We start from the raw sequence: 21283 nt of genomic DNA, 5'->3' as shown, positions 1-21283 counted from the left end.
CTTTCTTCCCGCCCTGAACTAGCCCACAGGCTGGATTATTAACTAATGCCTGCATTTAAACTTGTGATCTACAGGCCCAAGTCCAGCTTTTCTCCCAGTTTCCCCATTGCTTTTGATTTCGTTTCATTTCGATTTTGTTTCTATCCTCCTGGCTTTTGGGTTCATTAGTCAGAGCCCTAATTATCTGTCAGCTTTTGGAGAGGAGGAGGAGAGGCACCTTATGGAAAGGTACTCATGAAAATGGCTAGTTAGAAAAAGTAGAAAAACTGAACCCTTCAAAATAGCATATAAAAATAAAAGAAAATAAAGAGTCCATAAAAGAAAGAAAAATGGGGAGAGATCACTTGTACTTGTAAGCTTTAGGAACCAGCCCTTAGACAGATTTTTTTTTTCTCCACAAATACAATATCCCTGATGTTGTCTGAAACCTTTTCAGCTCCAGTTTTAATTTTTATCTGGCAGAGATGACATTGCGATAGATCACAGCACATCAGTCAATGGCAACATATCAGGAGCGAAAACTGGGAAAAATATTTTGAGTCTCAGTTCTGGTGCGTTAGTTTTTGTAGTGCAAGGACACGTTATCTAGAGTTTCTTGGGAGGAAAAGAAGAATCTCCTGTTATGTATTGCTGCTTAATTGGTGTAGGGACAATATGTAGCGCTTTGCAGTGTCTTTAAACTAGTGGTTCTCAGCCTTTTCAGATTGCAGGTGTCCTGGGGCCTTCTAGATTAGATGCCAGCCTCCCTCGGAAAATACCAGCTGTAGGTTTCACTCATTCCCCGATTACAGAAAAAAACCTAGTGTGATTCTTCCATTGCAAAGACCTTGGAAAGGTCACCGCAGGACCGAATCTTTCTGACCCTCTGGATTCCTATCTGAAATTTCTGACTTGTGGGTAAATGTTTGCATACCTGCTGGTGCTAATATTTGTGCTGGACCCTTTAAAGAATCACTGGACCCCCGGTTGAGAATTGCTGCTTTCGAATCATGGAAAACGGGGATTGAAGGGACCTCAGGAGGTCACATCTAGTCCAACCCCCTGCTCCAAGCAGGACCAGCCCCAGCTACATCATCCCAGCCAAGGCTTTGTTTAGCTGGGTCTTCAAAACCTCCAAGGATGAAGAGTCTCTGGGCATCCTGTTCCAATGCTTCACCACTCTGAGTCCTAGTGCGACCCTCCAGCGTATGTACTACACCCCACAACTTCATGTTATCCACACACTTGCTGAGGGCGCACTCCATCCCCTCTTCCAGATCATTTATGAAGCTATTGAACAAAACCAGCCCCAGGGGCCTCCGCTTGAGACCAGCTGCCAACTAGACAAAAGCACAATGTTCTCGTTTTCACCTGAAGCTCAGAAACAGGGCGGCGCCATTTGGCTATGCAAAAATTACTGGGCTATGACAAGCAGCAGAAAGCCTAAGGCGGCCCCTTAATACTCTTATCCTACGCTCCGTACCCCATGCCAGTAATCTGACCTCAAAATATGAAATGAGCCATTTACCTGCACATGGAGCTCTCCTTCCAGCCCCAGCCCATCGGAGCTGGCTGCACCCACAGCTTAAAAGAACAGAGTTATTTCCTTAGACGTTACAGACATATTAATCATTGACAGAGCTGTGTATATGAGCTTTTTATGCAAGATGAACTCTGCCCACTTGTTCATACACGTAATTATCCATCTTTTGTCCAGGAGTCAGCACAAGGCTTCTTAACGAATGCATCTGTGATGATAAAGACCTTGCCATTTTGCCCCGGTCACTAATCCTTAGCTGCAGGGGTAGCAGTGGACATCGTCTTCCTGGACTTTCAGAAGGCCTTCGATACTGTTTCTCACCCTGTTCTCATTAAAAAACTGGGGGGCTGTGGTGTCGACACCCACACAGTCAGATGGGTCACTAACTGGCTGGAGGGCCACACCCAGAGGGTGGTGGTGGATGGGTCATTTTTGACCTGGAGGGACGTGGGCAGTGGGGTCCCCCAGGGCTCGGTCCTCGGGCCCGCACTGTTCAACATCTTCATCAGTGATTTGGACGAGGGAGTAAAAAGCACCCTGTTCAAATTTGCTGATGACATTAAGACATGGGGGGATGTGGGCACACTAGAAGGAAGGAATAAGCTACAATTGGACCTAGACAGGTTACAGGTTCCAAAGAGGTGATCCTCCCCCTCTATGCGGCACTGGTCAGGCCGCAGCTGGAGTACTGCGTCTAGTTCTGGGCGCTGCACTTCAGGAGGGATGTGGACAACATGGAGAGGGTCCAGAGGAGGCCTCTCGCATGATCAGGGGGCAGCAGGGCAGGCCCTATGAGGACAGGCTACGGGACCTGAACCTGTTCAGCCTCCACAAGAGAAGGCTGAGGGGGGATCTAGTGGCCTGTTACGAACTAGTCAGCGGGGATCAGCAGGCACTGGGGGAGTCCCTGTTCCCCTGAGCACCGCCAGGAGTGACCAGGAATAACGGTCACAAGCTGGCAGAGGGTAGGTTTAGGTTAGATGTCAGGCGGCGCGACTTCACGGTCAGGGCGGCTAGGGTCTGGAACCAACTTCCAAGAGAAGTGGTGCTGGCTCCTACCCTGGGGGTGTTTAAAAGGAGGCTAGATGAACACCTTGCTGGGGTCGTTTGACCCAGTACTCTTTCCTGCCATGGCAGGGGGTTGGACTCGATGATCTGCTCAGGTCCCTTCCAACCCTAGAAACTGTGAAACTAGGGACACATCTACACATGCACTTTAATGCACATTAGCCTATTTTAATGTGCATTTGAGCATTACAGAGAAACCTGCATGCTGTCACTAAGGCACGTTAAAATAGGCTAATGTGCCTCTTCCTAGTACCTCACAATGGAGGTACTAAATTTAATGTGCATTAACCAAAAGTGTATTAATGGACATGTAGATGCACCCTGTGTCTAGAGACTTTTGCTATTAGGTACAGAGGCTGTGTAAGCTGGGCTTCCGCGTCTATGTACCAACGACAAGTGGCAAAGTGGGGTAAAGCAGCAGAAGGGCTTAAAGCTTGTGCCTGAGTGACTGTAGTGTGCATCTTTGCAGAGGGGGCAGCCAGCTTGGCTAGTAAACACCACCAGTAGTTTGGGGTTTTTTTAAGACCTGGCTTGACAAAGCCTTGGCTGGGATGATACAGTTGGTGCTGGTCCTGCTTTGAGCTGGGGGTCAGAATAGATGTGATGTCCTGCAGTCCCTTCCAGCTAAGATTATATGACTCTGTGAGGGTAAATAAAGCACTGGAACAGGCTGCCCAAAGCAGTGGTGCAGTCTCCATCCTTGGAGGTTTTGAAGACCTGGCTAGACAAAACCTTGGCTGGGCTGATGTAGTTGGGGCTGGTCCTGCTTGGAGCAGGGGCCTGGACTAGATGTGACCTCCTGAGGTCTCTTCCACCCAAATTTTCTCTGATTCTATGACATCTAAAAAGCTATAATTAAACAATGTGTTAACTTATGGCTTGATCTTAAAATATTAGAGGTGGTGCATGACCAAACGTATCCAATATACATTAGCTTATCTTCAAGATTTATCATTGACTGCTTTCTATATTTGAATAAATGGTCTCTGATAGGTTCTGTTTAAATGTCTTGTCTCCATGAAACTTTTAGATCCTGGTTGAACCACACCTTTAGTGAGCCTTGGAGGGCCTGGAAAAGCAAGAGGGAAGGAAACGAGATGGATAAAATGTCCTCCAAGTTTTTATCTCATTTCCTTCCCTCAGTGTGGAAGGACCTGCAACTTGTTTGCTCTTGTTTGTGGTATTCTCTGCTCAGGCTGCTGTGTTTCTACAGATCATTTAAGCTCTTTAATAAAAAACACACCTGTTATAAACCCCCCCACCCCCACCCCTGGGACTTCTCCGAATCTGAAATCCCCAGGAGAACAGAGAAGCCTTTCCAGCAGACCTGCCTCTCCTCTGATTGAAGAGAGGATGAGGGCACAGGGCTGACGGGGCCTAGAGGAGAGACGACCCAGAGGGGATTGAATAGCAACTGTTGTTGCCTCCCTGCAGGGTGGCTCTGAAAAGCATGGAGCGGGACTGTTCTCCGATGACAGAACAAGGAGCAATGGGCTCAGGATGCAGCAAGGGAAGTTGAGGTTAGAAATTAGGAAGAACTTTCTCCTTGGGAGGGTGGCGAGGCACTGGAATAGGCTGCCCAGAGAGGTGGTGGAGTCTCCGTCCTTGGAGGTTTGGGGTTGACAAAGTAGTTTAGTCCAGACAAACCCGGCTGCATCCCTCAGCCTCTCCTCATCCATCCCCGAAGCCATGTTCATTGCCCTCTGCTGGACTCCCTCCCATCCTCTCTCTGCAGTGTGGGGGCCCACAGCTGGACACAGGACTCCAGATGTGGCCTCCCTGGTGGCCAATAGAGGGGAGCAATCACTGCCCTCTGTCCTGACACCGCTCCTACCCATGCAGCCCAAGCTGCCCTGAGCCTTCTTCCCTAACCCTAACCCTATTCCTATCCTTATCCCTAACCCTAGTCACCTTCTTGTCCCCAGTCCCCCTAGGTCCCTGTCTGCAATGCTGCTGTGGTCCCCAGCCTGCCCGGGGGCCTGGGATTTCTCTGTCCTCAGGGCAGGACTTTGCACCAATGCACGATGAGAACCAGGGTCCAGGGGACCTCAGAGGCTGCCTGGCGGTGCCTGGAGTGGGTTGTCCACACCCCTGGTGCTGGGGGGTCTGTGCAGTTCAGTCCAGCCGGGCTCTGCCCGTGCTTTGCTCTCCCTGCCCTGGGGCTGCCTCTCCCTGCCACCCCCCTCCTCCCAGGAGCTGCTGCCAGGCCTGCTGGCAGGGCAGGGGAGGAGCTGGAGCCAGGATGTGATGCTGCCTCCAGTACTCCCTTTTCCTGCCCTTCTCCCCCCCCCAGCTGCTGGGGCCTTGGCTGCTGGCTGGAGGAGGAGGAGGGCTGCAGGCTGGGTTGGGTTGGGAGTGAGGGGCAGCAGCAGGGCTGGGGGGGGCAGGAACTGTGGGTTGGGAGTGAGGGGCACTGGCAGAGCTGGAGAGGGAAAGGGGCTGTGGGTCGGGAGTGAGGGACACCTGCAGGGATGGGGCATAGCCATATGGGTTGGGAGTGAGGGGCACCAACAGCTGGCACCACATGGGTCCCCTTCCCCGTGCCCTGTTTCAGGGCAAGGTGTGACCCCCAGTGGCCCTGGCCAAGGGGCTGCATATCTTCGACAGAAGGTCATAGTCCTGGCTGCCCTTCACTCCAGAAAACCCCACTGTCTCCTTCCTGCAGGCCACCAGGAGCCCGGACGCTGGCACAGTTGGCATCGGACAGACCAGATGGCTGCGGAGCTGCGTCTGACACCAGCCATCGGTCTCCTGTCCCCTCCAGTAATGACAGCGGAGCCGGATGTGGTGGGACCCGGGGCTTTGAGGGGACCCCTCTGCTCCTGGCCGAAGCAGCCACAGCCCTGTGCTGGCTACGCGGCCCTGGAGGAGGCCGGACAGGGTGAAGTCCCAGGGCATTGGGACCTGCTTCACGTTCACAGAGAGGAGTCCCTGGCCTGCCAGGAGCCAGGTAACGTGCCAGGGGGCCAGGTGAGAGTCTAGTAGCCCAGCCATGTAGTATCTCAGCTGTCTAGTAGTCAGGCATTTAGTAGCCCAGTCATCTACTAACCAGCAGTCTAGTAGACCTGCTGCCTAGTAGCTCAGAAGTCTACTAGCCTAGCCATCTAGTAGCCAGCTCTCTAGCAGCCCAGCCATCTACTAGCCCAGAAGTCAAGTAGCCAGCTGTCTAGTATCCCAGTAGTCCAGTAGGCTAGCCATCTAGTAGCTCAGCTGTCTAGCAAGCAGCTGTCTAGTAGTCTACTAGCTGTGTAGTACCCACCCATCTAGTAGCTGCACAATCTGGTATCCCACCACCCTTTCGTTTCCAGACAGGTTTATGCTTTTCATCGTTTTCCCTGTGCCGGTTGCTGCTGCTTCTGGCCTCTTAGAGGTTCCTCTCATCCCTGAGTTTTCACCATTGGGGATGTCTCTAAACCCCATCTGCAGAGACACCCCTGGCCCCCCGGCTCCCCTTGCCACACTCCTCTCTCTGCCCATCCTCTGTCACTTTCCCTGGCCCTGTGTTAGCTCGGACAAAGCTGCCTCCACTTTGCTCTGCTTGAACCGGCTTTTTCACAAGCTCCATGTCTGTGCAAGTCCCTGGCAAGGCTGACATGGGCTGGTTTGGTGGTCCTGATCAGTGCTGGAGGCCCAGTCGCCCGCTGGGAGCCCTCTGTTCTCTACGCCAGGCTGGTGCGGGTGTCTGGGCACTGGGGTTTACCTAGTGACTTTGGGCTGTTTTTATTCCTAGTTAAGCCCAGGCCTGTGTCCCGTTGCAGATTCCCCCAGCACGGAGGAGACCTGGGACTCATCAGCTGATGAAAGCCCCATGGGCGACTTCCCCAGACAAGACCCTTCGCTACGGGCAGGTGAGGCAGCGGTTGTCCTTTCCAGCTTTCATCTAAAAACTATGCTCTTTGTGTTTTGTTGGGCATCGATTCAGCACAAGGCCTGTTCTCCCAGCACCCTCCTAGAAACCAGCCCCCCTGCCCCGGAGAAAGTGGCCCTGTTCATCCCACCCCCCCGCTTCATCTTCCACACGAGGATCCTGAAGCAGTGTTGGGGTCCCCGCTGCGTCTCCGGCAGGGAGCAATGACCATGGTTGCCCCTCCAATCACGAGATGGTCACTGGGCCTCATCTCCAGCTTCATGACTGTGAAGATCATAGAAAACGAGGGTTGGAAGGGACCTCAGGAGATCACATCTAGTGCAGCCCCTGCTCCAAGCAGGACCAGCCCCAACTACATCATCTCAGCCAAGGCTTTGTCTAGCTGGGTCTTCAAAACCCCAAAGGATGCAGACTCTGCCGCTTCACTAAGTAACCTGTTCCAGTGCTTCACCACCCTCCTCGGGAGAAAGTTCTTCTTAATATCTCACCTCAGCTTCCCTTGCTACAACTTGAGCCTATTGCTCCTTGTTCTGTCATCTGCCCCCACTAAGAACAGCCCAGCTCCATCCTCTTTGGACTGGAAAAGGGCCAATGTGGTCCCTATTTTCAAGAAGGGGAGGAAGGAGGATCCAGGCAACTACAGGCCAGTCAGTCTCACCTCCATCCTTGGTAAAGTCTTTAAAAAGATTATTAAGGCTCACATATGTGAGAGCACAGCAGGAAAAATGATGCTGAGGGGAAACCAGCACGGGTTCATAGCAGGTAGATCATGCCTAACTAATCTAGTTTCTTTTTATGACCAGGTTACAAAGCACCTGGGTGCAGGAGTAGGCGTAGATATCGTTTACTTAGACTTCAGGAAGGCCTTCAATATGGTATCCCACCCCATAGTGGTGAAGAAGTTAAGAGGCTGTGACTTGGATGATTACACAGTCCGGTGGGTGGCAAATTGGCTAGAGGGTCGTACCCAGAGAGTGGTGGAGGACGGGTTGATATCGGCCTGGAAGGACGTGGGCAGTGGGGTCCCGCAGGGCTTGGACCTTGGACCGATACTCTTCAATGTCTTCATCAGTGACTTGGATGAGGGAGTGAAGTGTACTCTGTCCAAGTTTGCGGATGATACAAAACTTTGGGGAGAAGTGAACACACCAGAGGGCAGGGGACAACTACAGGCAGACCTGGACAGGTTGGACAAATGGGCAGGAAACAATAGGATGCGATTTAACAAGGAGAAAAGCAAAGTGCTGCACTTAGGGAGGAAAAATGCCCAGGACACCTACTGCCTAGGAGATGACCTGCTCGGCAGCATGGAAGCGGAAAGGGATTTCAGAGTCCTAGTGGACTCCAAGATGAACATGAGTCGTCAGTGTGACAAAGTCATCAGCAAAGCTAATGGCACTTTATCGTGCATCAGCAGATGCATGACAAACAGAGCCAAGGAGGTGATACTTCCCCTCTATGCGGCGCTGGTCAGGCTGCAGCTGGAGTACTGCGTCCAGTTCTGGGCGCCGCACTTCAAGAGGCATGTGGACAACATGGAGAGGGTCACGAGGAGGGCCACTCGCATGGTTAAAGGCTTGCAGGCCAAGCCCTATGAGGAGAGACTAGGGCACCTGGACCTCTTCAGCCTCCGCAGGAGAAGGATGAGAGGCAACCTTGCGGCTGCCTATAAATTCATCGTGGGGGCACAGAAGGGAATCGGTGAGGCTCTATTCACCAAGGCGCCCATGGGGGTCACAAGAAATAATGGCCATATAAGCTAGCAGAGAGCAGATTTAGACTGGACATTAGGAAGAACTTCTTAGAGTGGCCAAAATCTGGACTGGGCTCCCAAGGGAGGTGGTGCTCTCCCCTACCCTGGGGGGTCTTCAAGAGAGGAGGTTGGATGGGCATCTGGCTGGGGTCATCTGACTCTAGCGCTCTTTCCTGCCTATGCAGGGGGTCGGACTCGATGATCTATTGAGGTCCCTTCCCACCCTAACATCTATGAATCTTTGGAGCCATCCTGCAGGGAATTGAAGGCTGCTATGAAGCCCCCTCTCAGGCTTCTCTTCTGCCAAGTAAATAAGCCCAGTTATTTCAGCCTCTCCTCATCTGTCATGTGCCTCAGCCCCTCCCCCAACCATTCCCTCCCCCCCAACCATTTTTGTTGCCCTCCGCTGGACTCTCCAATTTGTCCTCATCCTTTCTGTAGTGAGGGGCCCAAAACTGGACACAGGACTCCAGATGTGGCCTCACCAGTTCAGAACAGATGGAAAGACTCACTGCCCTCCACCAGCGCAGTCTGCTCAAGGTCTATGAGTCCTACTAAAGGTCTATTAGACCTACTAAAAGTCTAGCAGTCCTACTAAAGGTTTGTTAGAGCAGCCCTGCTACACATTGCAATAAAACCTGGCTAGAAACTAGCTCTAGAGACATTGTTCCCAGGGTTACTGCTACAGCACTGGTCAGGCAGCAGCTGGAGTACTGCATCCAGTTCTGGGCGCCGCACTTCAGGAGGGATGTGGACAACATGGAGAGGGTCCAGAGGAGGCCACTCGCATGGTCAGGGGGCAGCAGGGCAGGCCCTACGAGGAGAGGCGACGGGACCTGAACCTGTTCAGCCTCCACAAGAGAAGGCTGAGGGGGGATCTAGTGGTCTGTTACAAACTTGTCAGGGGGGACCAGCAGGCATTGGGGGAGTCCCTGTTCCCCCGAGCACCGCCAGGAGTGACCAGGAATAACGGTCACAAGCTGGCAGAGGTAGATTCAGACTAGATATCAGGAGGCGTGACTTCACGGTCAGGGCGGCTAGGGTCTGGAACCAGCTTCCAAGAGAAGTTGTGCTGGCTCCTACCCTGGGGGTTTTTAAGAGGAGGCTGGATGGAAACCTTGCTGGGGTCATTTGACCCCAGTACTCCTTCCTGCCATGGCAGGGGGTCGGACTAGATGATCTACTCAGGTGCCTTCCAACCCTAGTAACTATGAAGCTCACTGGCGAATCGGGCAATAAATGGAGAGTGGCCTCCTATACCTTTGTACACCATAAAAAATGTCCACCCAGCTATAAAAAGAGCCAATCAAAAGAGCTATGAAGTTAGTACTTGAAAATGTGCAACAGCTTTATTGCTCCTTTCTATCCAGCTGTAATTTGAACGCTGGGCAGGGCCTGATGTTTCAGGGACTACAGAGTTGGCAGAAAGTCACTGTAAAGAAATCCCAACACTGGTCTTGTCTTCAAGAACAACCCCGGGCTCCTGACAGACTGGATGTTAACTGGAATAGGCCTGTGGCAAGGCATCTGCACAAGGCTACACAAGCCCCATCAGGCCAATACACAGTCCTCTTTGTTTCTATTTCTCCTTTTATACAGCAGTCAAAGCACATTATGTGTGATGTTCCACCCATATCTTGACTATCTTGAGCTGGCTTGTGCTGTGGGTTTGCTCCACATCCTGCTCTGGGGGTTCCTGGTCCAGCTTCACCATCCTGGTACTGGGCTTCCCTGGTGCAGCTGTCTCCCACTTCTGTCCTCTAGCCCATGTAGCCAGGTTTTGCTTCTGCGAGGAGTTCAGGGATCAGTCCAGCTCACCGATCAGGCTTATGCTTCAGCAAAGCCTTTGTATGAGCAATATCTCTATATCCATCCATGTTTCAGCAAGACCTGCAGATGCTTTTCCTCTCCTGGTAGGTATAGGGGTCCTGTGCACAGCTGAAGAGCAGCCTCCGGAGGAAGGGCCTGGAAACCTGGAGCCGCTGAGACCATCCCCAGGGAGATCAGGGGCAAGGGGACTCCTGACACCTGGGCTGGGTGAAGTGCATGAAAAGCAGGGAGAGGACACAGCCATGACCAAGGTACCAGTGCGTGAACGTGGAGCAGCAGGCGTGGGAGGGGGGGGCGGTGTAGGGAAGTGCCAGAGCATCAGGGAGACCTGAAGAGCCCCAAGAGGAGCTTCCTGCCCTGTACGTATCAGCTGAGACTGGAAGTGGGTCCAGCACTACCTCAAAAGGCTGCTTCGACAGAGCATTTGAAGACTGGGGCGTCCCAAGAGACCGTCTCAGTGGCCCCCAGCCAGCACCCAGGTTGAGAGTCTCCTCGGCTGAGGTGCCTCTCACTAGGGTTACCATATTTTCCAATTTTAAAATAGGGCACCTGTTCGGGGTGAGGGGTAATATGATTGTGGGGGTTAGTGATATGCCCGTGCCCTGCCCCTGGCCCTCACACAGCCCCCTGCCCCTCTGTCCTTGCTGATACCCCTCACTCCCAACCTGCAGTCCCCTGGCCATGCCTGCACCCCATACTCCTGACCCACAGTCCCCTGCCCCCTTTAGTGCCCCTCACTGCCAAGCCACAGCCCCCACCCAGCCTTTCCAGTGCCCCTCACTCCTGACCCGCAGCCCCTTGCCCCCCCCAATGCTGCCGGTGCCCCTCACTACCAACCTGCAGCCCCCTGCCTCCCCCAGCCCTGCAATGCCTTTCGCTCCCTACCCACAGCCCCCTGCGACCCAAGCCCTGCCAGTGCCCCTGCCCCCCCAGCCCTGCTGCCCCCGAAGAACCCCCCTTCCCCCGCTGGAGGGGCAGGCAACTCCCCTGCCATGCTGCAGCTGCGGCGCTGGAGATGGGAGGACCCAAGAAAGGGACGTGGGGAGAACCAGATGTATGGTGACCCTACCCTGAAAACACAGAGGGACTCTGCACCTCGGTCCAGCAGGGTCCCTCTAGCCCCAGGGCAGAATCATGAGCCAGCCGCGTGCTCGGACCGAGCTCCTGAGTCCTGGAGGGAAATCCCGGATCCACTGATGGATTGGGAAGTGAATCCCAGTCTCCTGGCACCACTAGGATCGAGGACAGATTCCCAGAGTTGCTGATATCTGCAGGACCCCACCATCGTGAAACCGCGCCGGAGTGACCTGTGCCCAAAGGAAACAGGCACTGGGTGAGGTGTAATATCTCTGTCTCTGTGCCTGAAGGCAGAAAACCAATGGCCCCCTGCTTCCCCATTCCCCTGCCCTGCTTCCAGGCTGAGTTTGCGCCGAGTCCTGCCTGGTTCATCCCATCCCAGGCCATTGGGGACCCTCGTTCCCCCTTCCTGACTGCTCCTTGCCCTTTCCTTCGTTTCCACCCCATGGCCGGACGCACCAGGGATGGCTGCAGCTACCCTAGATCAGGTCAGTCACTGGCAGGGAGGTTCCCTGTGTTTTGTGAGGGGCAGTAGATCTGGGATTTGGGGCCTGCGGCACTCCGCCATACTCCCAGAGCTTCAAGGGGAAAAAGGGAAGAGTCCTGACACCACCAACATACGGGCAAGAAGGGTGAATTCCCCAGGTCGCCGTCTCAGGCAGAGAGTTCTCCCTTGCAAGTCACTTCCATAAAAACAGCTACCCTAGAGGACACTCGAGGCACCTGGTCTGTCACTTCCTCTGGTGGTCTCGCGATGGCAGTGCCCTCCTTATGAACCAAGCGTATAGTCGCGGAGGGAACAGCTACTGGATGGCAACTCCCAGCAACGGGAGCTAAAGCGGAGAAATGCAGTGCTCCATCCATGGCCACGTCAGGCCCTTTACCAGAGCATCTGCATCAACCGAGGAGGAAGACTCAGGTTTGTGAAGGTCAGGAGGAGACACTGATGGTGTAATGCTTGTGCCTCCAGCTCCTGGAGCCCGTTGAGGACGTGGCCGTGTATTTCACGTGGAGGGAGTGGGAGCTGCTGGAAGCTGGAGACAAGGAGCTTTACCGGGACCAGATGCTGAGGAATTACCAAGCCCTCGTTTCCCTGGGTAACGTGCTGGTTCTTGTTTTTCTGATCTGAAATGTCCCGTTCTTTCTCCCTCCTCCTTGACGGTCGTATCCTCCCTTGTGCATTTCGGGGGGTGTTTTCTATCCGCTTCCGCTCCTTTGCTGTGGCCTGGTGTCTGCTTCATGTTTTCATACCCTCCTTTGCCCATTTCAGATACCTTGGTTGGGGTCTTCCCCTTGATCTCACCCCTCTTCGTTCCATATCCAACCGTTTTCTTTCCAGTGTGATCCCCACTTTGCTGTCCTGGCATGCTTGTACCATCTTCGATTCATTCACTTGTCAGCAACTGGGCCCAATTCGTTCATTCACCAAAAACCACCGTCTTCGCTCACTTTCCTATTGTATTGAACACAGAACCATCCCAGCATGCAGTGCACCTTTTGCTGCTCTCTACGAATGGAAACACGTTGCCTGTCCTCACCCTCATGTCTCCAAAAAAAAGAAACCCAAAAAACCAAAAAAAACCCCCAACAACAACTTTATAGAGGCACAAAAGCAAAGATCTCCGTGTCCTTTGTTGCACCACAAATGGCTAATATTCATGGTGGCAATAATGCTGGTAATAAATTGTGCCACTTGATTGTGGCGGTCGTGTTTGCTGGTTGGCGGGAGAGCTTCTTACGCTGCTCTGGAGGCCTGAGGGTCCCAATCCTGCCAACCCTATGGATGTCCAGGTGGGATTGGGTGTCTGGAGCCCTGACCTGGCTTTTCCCTCTTTAAGGGGGAATTTTGGGGTGACTCTCAGTAAATGGAGAAAGCTAGGATTTATCCACTTCTGGAGGACACTTCTTGGATCTCTGTATATGGGGAAAGCCGTGGGTTCGCCCGCTGAGGGGACCAGCAGGGAGATACAAGAGACATGTCTCTTTTTGGAGTGCCCTGGTTATGGAGACATATGGATTCCCTGACTTTGGATTACAATTCCTTAGCTCCTCCACCGCGCCATGTGATTTGGTGACATCTATTTCTGCCCTTAATCCCCTTTTTCCTCCTCTTGAGTTTACACCAACCGGGCAGTCACCAATGGAGGCAAGAGCAGCAGTGGCTGTTGCAACCCAGGGCTTTTCCATGTCCTCAGCTTCTTGAGTGACACTTGTACACGTGACGGAACATGGGAGTTTCTAACGAGGAGCCTTGTAAGGTTCCTCCCACGTTCCTTTCTACCCTCTTCATCACTGTGGACCACACTGAACTTTGCCAATCTATAAAGATTTCTTTTTCCTGCTAGACTCACTCCTTATATTGGGAAGGCTCTTTGCAAAAATCACATGATCCATGGTGCAAATTATAGGAAACGAGGGAAGGGACCTCAGGAGGTCACATCTAGGACAACTCCTTGACCATCCCCAACTAGATCATCCCAGCCAAGGCTTTGTCTAACCAGGTCATCTAAACCTCCAAGGATGGAGGCTCCACTACCTCTCTGGGCAGCTTGTGGTGCTTCATCACCCTCCCAAGGAGAAGGTTCTTCCTCATATCTAACCTCAACTTCCCTTGCTGCAGCCTGAGCCCATTGCTCCTTGTTCAGTCATCAGAGAACAGTACAGCTGCATGCTCTTAGGAGCCACCCTGCAGGGAGTGATGGCTGCTAGTCAATCCCCTCTCGGTCTTCTCTTCTGTAGGCTCACTCAGCCCAGGGCCCTCAGGCTCTCCTCACCCAACCCCCAAACCATGTTCACTGCCCTCCACTGCATCCTTTCTGCAATGGGGGCCCCACAACTGGACACAGGACTCCAGATGTGGCCTCCCTGGTGCTGAATAGAGGGAAAGAATCACTGCATCTATGCATCACCTCCTAGAATGACTCACCTAGGGTGGCTGTCTTAGAGGACAGTCCAGTTGTCCTCTGTCCTCTATTGATATGAAACCGGACACATTTATGTCCTCTGTTTTTCTCTTTAAAGGTGTTGGGTTTCATATCAATAGGGGACAGAGTAGCAGAAAACCAAAATGTCCTCTAAGATGGCCACCCTAGATCCACCCATGGGATGACAAGGCTGCTAGAGTTGCCTATACGGTTGTTATAACAGCATCCCTTTCTATGCAGTGCCAAAAACAGATTACTTTCTCTCCCCTAAACAAGCTTTTATTGTCACCGGTCTATCATAGGATCATAGGAAATGAGGGTTGGAGGGGATCTTAGGGGGTCACATCTAGTCCAACGCCCTACTCAAAGCCAGACCATCCCCAACTGGATCATCCCAGCCTGGGCTTTGTGAAGCCAGGCCTTAAAAATCTCTGAGGATGGAGATGCCACCACCTCTCTAGGTAACCCAGCGCTTCACCACACCCCCAGTGAGAGATTTTTTTTCCTAATATCCAGCCTCAACTTCCCTTGCTGCAGCTTGAGCCCATTGGTCCTTGTTCTGTTCTCGAAGAACAGTCCAGCGTCATGCTCTTTGGAGCCACCCTTCAGGGAGGTGATGGCTGCTATTCAGTCCCCTCTTGGTCTTCTCTTCTCCAGAGTCAATCAACCCAGTGCCCTTAGTCTCTCCTCATCCTGTGCCCCAGACCATGAATCATTTTTATTGCCCTCTGCTGCACTCTCTCCAATATGTCCACATCCTTTCTTTAGTGGGGGACCAAAATGGCACAGGACTCCAGATGTGCCCTCCCCAGTGCTGAATAGAGGGGAGGAATCACTGCCCTTGACCTGCTGGCTATGCTTCTACCAGTGCAGCCCAGGATGCCATTAGGCTTCTTGGTAACAAGGGCAGACTGACTCCTATCCAGCTTCTTTTCCACTGTAACCCCAGGTCCTTTTTGGCAGAGGCTCATTGACTCTTCACTTCCAAGACTCATCTCTGCCAACTTTTACTGAGAATAAACCCATTTCTAGTTTTTCTTTTCTGCCTGAAATTACCTTAAGAAGATCAGCTGGGTGGATGGCCATGAGTATGTTCTCTCTCTCTCTCTCTCTCTCCAAATCAGTATCTCGAATGTCTAGAAAAGTATTCTTCTTTCTTCCTCCTTGCACATCACAAATCACCGCATCTCTGCCCACCTTCTTCTCTGCCAGTGTGAGCTTTCTGAGGGGTTCATGCTTTATATTTTATACAACCATCATACCACTTACTTGGGTGACTGAGGCCATGATGTATCAACGGTTTCTATCTGCAGTAGCTTCTCTTTTATCATAGAAACATGGGAAATGAGGGTTGGAAGGGACCTCAGGAGGTTGCATCTAGTTCAACCCTTTGCTTAAAGCAGAACCAGCCCCACCTAGATCATCCCAGTTATGGCTTTGTGGAGTTGGGCCTTAAAAAAACTCCAAGGATTGAGATGCCGCCACCTCTCTGGGTAACCCATTCCCTATTCTTCACCACTCTCCTTGTGAGAGAGGTTTTTCTTAATATCCAACCTCAACTTCCCTGAGCCCATTGTTCCTTGTTCTGTCCTTAATATTCCCTTTTCCTTTTCCTTGTTAGAATTTTGGAGTCCATTAGATCCTTTCGCCAAATCCCAATCAGGCCCAGTCTAGACACTCCCCAGAACAGGATACAGAGCTCCCGCACCAGCCTAAATGTCCTCCTCCCTACGTGTCCTCCTTTCAGTCCCCAGTCAAATATCTGAGTCCATTGGATCCTTTCTCCAAGTCCCAGTAGGGTACTGGATAGTGGAATAACCAGCCTGTATCCGCTCCCCAACACAGGATATCGAGGTCCCACCCCAGACTTGATCTGCCACATCCAGCAAGGGGAGACGGAGCTCTGGGTCGATGATAATGAGGAAGGTGGGGAAAGCTGGTTGTCTGAAGACGTGTCCCCAGGTGAGTCTTGTAAATCCCTGCCCCCTCTTCCAGCCACACCCCAGCTCAGAAGCTCGCAATACCCAAGGGGAGCTGGAAACATGAAGTCTTGTCTCGAGCTGCTGCCACAAGGTCCTGACATCACACAGCTGGGCCAGATCTGTGTCCAGGCAGTCCTTGCATTTCAGTGATGCAGCGACAGGCAACTCACCCCTTATTCTTCCCTTACTTAGGGCTGTTTAGGTAGGAAATCTGCTGTTAGCCCTTCAGATCTTCCTCTCCAGAGGCACTCAGGGAAGGGTTTCTGCCATTTAAAGGAGGGGTTGCCCCATTGGGACATAATAAAATGCTAGGGACAAAGCCTAGCCTGCTGTCTTGATTTGAGAGACAAATCTGGTACCATGAGATGAAATATCCATCTTCCCTCAGCAATGCAAGAGTTGCTAGCCCTGCCCAAGGTGGGTCTTATGCCCTCTGGTAGGGCATGATCGTGTTTCAATGGGCCCATGGCATCTCACAGAGGTAGCACAAACCTTGGTGGGTGGTATTAAGGATTGAGACGAAAAATTGTGCTACCTGCCGCAATTAGGCATGTTGCTTCGTTTGAACAGGAACTCTGCTTCTCCACTTTGAAAGAGGAAGAGGAATAAAGGCAGCATTCAATAAATACCTTTGGCTGTATGAAATGCCTCTAGGTGCCATTGGGATTCACAAGCTTTCATGCTTGGGAGGGTACAAGCACCTCCTTGCTCCCAGCAGAATTGCCTATAGTCTGCTCCGTAACCAGGACACTAGGAATACAAGCTGTGAGACCACGTCCAGAGTCCACCTGGAATTGGACCCCTTGTTCTCACTGGGTGTATCTACACGTGCACTTTACTATGCGTTAGCCTATTTTAATGTGCATTAAAGCATCACTGAAAAAAAAAGTGCTGTTTAGTTTATGCACATTGAAATAGGCTAATATGCATTAAGCATCACTTAAAAACCATGCTCTTTAGTTAATGCTCATTAAGACAAGCTAATGCACATTTTCCTAGTACCTCACAACGGAGGTACTAGATTTAATGTGCAGTAATGCACATGTAGACGCACCCACATAGTACTTGAGGCCCAGCTGTCCTTTGGGGCACACCCCAGCACAGGGAAATAGCAGGTCTCTCCCTTTGCCAGCTGGACAGGGACTAATTTCTAGGCTCCTGTCTCCATTCAGCAGATGCTGAGAGCCTAGGCAGAGCAGAGCAGCAGCGTCCTGAGGAAGGGCTGGCCAACCTGAAGTTGTTTATGGCCAGAAACCAGCTCCCCACCCCGCAGCAATGGAGAACAGCGAAGACCCAAAGGAACAGGGAAGGATTTGAAGGGCAGAGAGACCTGAAGAGCCACAAGGGCCTGGTTCCTGGGAGACGGGGGCTGCATATATGTGGAGAGCCTGGTGAGAGCTTTGGAGACAAACAGGGACTTGAGGCCTACAGGGGAACCCACTGGAGGGAGAATACTCAGCCCTGTGCTGAGCGTTGGGGCAGCTTCCACCATACGTGGCCTCTTTTCGAGCTCCGGAGAATGCACTCGGGGGAGAACCCCCACCTCTGCCTCCAGTGTGGGAAGAGCTTCATCTCCCTGAGCAATCTCCAAGTGCACCAAGGCGTGCACGCAGGGGAGATGCTGTACCGTTGTGCTGAGTGCAAGAAGAGCTTTGCCAGGTGGGATCATCTCCAGAACCACACGTGTGTGCATGTGGGGGAGAAGCCTTTCTCCTGCCCACAGTGCAGGAAGAGCTTCACCAAGAGCTCCACCCTCACGCAGCACCGGCGTGTGCACACTGGGGAGAAGCCGTTCTCCTGCAGTCAGTGCGGGAAGAGCTTCACGCAGAGCTCCACGCTCACACAGCACCTGCGCATGCACACAGGGGAGAAGCCCTTCTCCTGCCTGCAGTGTGGGAAGAGCTTCACTCGCAGCTCAACACTCACGCAGCACTGGCACGTGCATATGGGGAAGAAGCCCTTCTCCTGCCTGCAGTGTGGGAAGAGCTTCACCAAGAGCTCCACACTCACCACACACCTGCGTGTGCACACGGGAGAGAAACCCTTCTCTTGCAGCCAGTGCGGGAAGAGCTTCACCAAGCGGTCGACGCTCACGCACCATTTGCGTGCGCACACAGGGGAGAAATCATTTGCTTGCACCCAGTGTGAGAAGAGCTTCGCCGAGAGCTCAATGCTTGTGAGTCACTTGCGTATGCACACAGGGGGGAGGCCGTTTTCTTGCACCCAGTGCGGGAAGGGCTTTGCCAAGAGGTCTACCCTCACATATCACCTGCACGTGCACATGGACAAGAAGCCATTCTGCTGCCCGCAGTGTTGGAAGAGCTTCCCCAAGAGGTCGAAGCTCACGAACACCTGCGCCTGCATGCAAGGGAGAAGCTGTTTCCTTGCCCACAGTGTGGGAAGAGCTTCAGTGACAGCACCACGTTTGCCAAGCACCAGTGCATGCACACGGGAGAGAGGCCATTCTGCTGCAGCCAGTGCGGGAAGAGCTTCACACACAGCTCCACGCTCACCAACCACATGCGCCTGCACACAGGGGAGAAGCCTTTCTCCTGTGCCCACTGCGGGAAGGGCTTCATTGAGAGGTCCAATCTCACAAAGCACCACCGCGTGCACACGGGAGAGAAGCCATTCTCCTGCACCCTGTGCGAGAAGCGCTTCACCCATAGGTCATCTCTTAACAAGCACCAGCGTGTGCACACCGGGGAGAAGCCATACTGCTGTGCCCAGTGCCAGAAGTGTTTCCGGCAGAGCTGTGCCCTGAGCAAGCACCAACGAACCCATGAGAGCAGGGTAGTCGCAGAGAACAGGGGGCAGTCTCCGTCATCCTCCCTGGGCCATGGGAGTGAGGGTCCTGTCCCTGGACTGTAACGTCCCCAGCTCCCTCCTGCATCCATGTGGCATGTCCCACATGGGGTATTATGGTAGCTTCTGGTGGCAGCTGGGACAGAGAAGATGACAGTTGAAGAGTTAAGTAATGGTGCCAAGTAGCAGAGAGGATAAAAGCTGGTAGGACAAAAAAACAAAGTTGCCCCCAAAAGATGTTCTTTTTTGAACAGACAGTCCCAGGTTGCTACCTGCAGTAGCAAGTTAACCCCTTCCTATGATGTATGAGACATCACCCTTGTCATCTGTCTTTTCCCATCCTTGATTTTTCTTGTCTAGTTCTACATCAGCTGCGAGAGAACTGGTTTGGATGGTTTGGATCAATAAAGTGAATATCCATGAATCAGTTCTCAACCGTTTTGGCCTAGGCTGCCTCAGTGATTCACTATTTTGCTTGTGACAGTGCTAGGACAGGCTTGGATATCAAGAAAATCTTATTTTTTGGGGGTGGGGAATGGGGCATTTGGGAACTAACTGTTTCTCACCATCCTAAGGAGACCTTGCCTCTGGTTGCCATGATGGGAACACCTCCACAGTGACCACCCCGCTTCAGTCCCAACCCAAACTGGATGTGGCTGCAGAGGGGCTCTTTTTACATGCACCCAGGGTTCCCCCTGTCTCAATGCCTGTGCAACCCAGCCCTACCTAGAGGTGCCGGCCAGGCTGAGTCCCATGATTCCTGGGTCAGTGAGACCACGTCCTGGGTTGCAGCATCACCTGCTGTCTCCGCAGCCCCACCAGTGAGCTCCAGCTGGCTCTGTCCCTCCATAAGGCCAGGAGTGCCACTCAGGGAAGTGCAGCAAGACAAGCCACATGCCTGGTGCCAGCCATCATGTGCTGGTCAGCTGGAACAGCGTAGACACAGCCCTGGGGTCAAGGTCGCCAGGTCTTGCAGAGTCTAGGTCAAAAGGGGAGCCTCATCCACTAGTGCACCTTCCAGCCTCCTGGTGCCCAAGTTAGATAAATAAACCCAGATTAGGCAGGCCAGCACACACACACCTCCCTAAGCTTCACCCCCATGGTACGGGACAACAGGCTGCAGGGCAGGTGCTACTTTTACCGCAAGGCTGAACACATCAGACAGGTGGTTTGTCACCTGGTTTGGGTCAGAGGGAAGTCCAGAGTCTGCAAACTGGGTTGGAGTTCATACCTAAGCCTGAGTGACTTCCAGCAACAAGCTTTCCTTGCTTTCTCCCAACCACACCAAGCTGGTCCTGCTCATTGGACCAGATCCAGGCCAGCTTTCCATCCAGGCCAGGGTAACCTGCCTTGATTTAAAAAAAAAAAAAGTCACTATGCATTTTCACCAGTGACTAACTTAGCAAAATGACAATTTTTGGTGCTGTTTCATAATGTGTATTTAAACAATAAACACCATGTACAAGTGCCTGCCTTGTGCTCTCTTAATACCTGCCCACACATTCCTTGTTTCAGAGGGATACAGCCACACTAGGACTTTGCTGACCTGGTCCCACCTACCTCATTTCAAAGCCTGTGGGGGAAAAGGGACCTGTGACTAAGTGGGGTCTCGAGGTGTCAGAATGGCTAGATCATCTGGGTCTTCGAGGTGAGGCTTTTTTTTTTTTTTTTTAAGCAAGGCTCTGGTAAAGGCTGAGAGCAAATCAACAGCACCAGCTGGAAGGCCTGAAGCATACTGCTATCAATGTACTTCATAAAGAACTAAAGCTGACTTCGACCTCTAAAAATCCTCTGATTTTTTTCCAAGGTTCTGTGGGTAGATGCGACATCTTTTATTAGATCAACTGAATAGTTGGAAAAATTTGTTCTTTGGAAGCTTTTGGGCACAAACACCCATCTTCAGGGATAAAGAGACGGGCATTTGTGCCCGAAAACTTGAAAAGAACATTTTTTCCAACTGTGCAGCTGGTCTAATAAAAGATATCATGTCTACCCAAAGAACCTCGTCTGCCTGTGTCCTTAGCCCAACACGGCTACAACCAACTACCCTGATTTTTGAATGAATTCATCTCTCAACAGCTTTTTAACTACCCTTGTGCGATGCAGACATGGACTGCTGTTGCCCTCCTGCTTGGCTGTGATAGGTCAGGGTGTTGTTTGGTGTCTTTGCACCATATATAAGGCTTGTAGTTGTGTGACAGGATTGATTGTGTTGCTCTAGGGATCAGTGAGGCAGGGACTTATCTGGGATGATTTGGATAGGGGCAACTGCGTCTCAAACAGGAGGTTGAACTAGATGAGCTGTGAAAGTCCCTTTCTTATTGCTTTCCTTTGAAAGTAGCTCATTTAATCCAACCTCCTGCTTTTCCATGATCCGCTAACAAGTACTGTGTCGTTGTAATTTCCTCCACAGAAATGCTAGGATAAGACTCTGGAAGCACATCTACACATGTAGTT

The 21283-nt window shown here is 52.2% G+C and overlaps 1 protein-coding gene across 1 annotated transcript in view; it reads left to right on the top strand.

Moving 5' to 3' along the window:
* Window positions 1–20335, top strand: part of LOC149861503 (uncharacterized) — a 40864-nt gene extending 20529 nt beyond the window's left edge. The window contains 7 exon segments of the mRNA XM_090052379.1: window positions 5253–5537; window positions 6346–6435; window positions 10126–10289; window positions 12086–12212; window positions 15885–16001; window positions 17194–18363; window positions 18366–20335. Of these exon segments, the coding sequence (XP_089908505.1) occupies window positions 5253–5537; window positions 6346–6435; window positions 10126–10289; window positions 12086–12212; window positions 15885–16001; window positions 17194–18363; window positions 18366–18892 (2480 nt within the window). The 3' untranslated portion in view covers window positions 18893–20335.
* Window positions 20336–21283: the final 948 nt, after the last annotated feature.

This window comes from Crocodylus siamensis, chromosome 6, assembly GCF_052110815.1.
Source record: "Crocodylus siamensis isolate JL-2025a chromosome 6, ASM5211081v1, whole genome shotgun sequence".
Taxonomy (NCBI): domain Eukaryota; kingdom Metazoa; phylum Chordata; order Crocodylia; family Crocodylidae; genus Crocodylus; species Crocodylus siamensis.
This window is presented reverse-complemented; position numbering and strand designations above follow the sequence as displayed.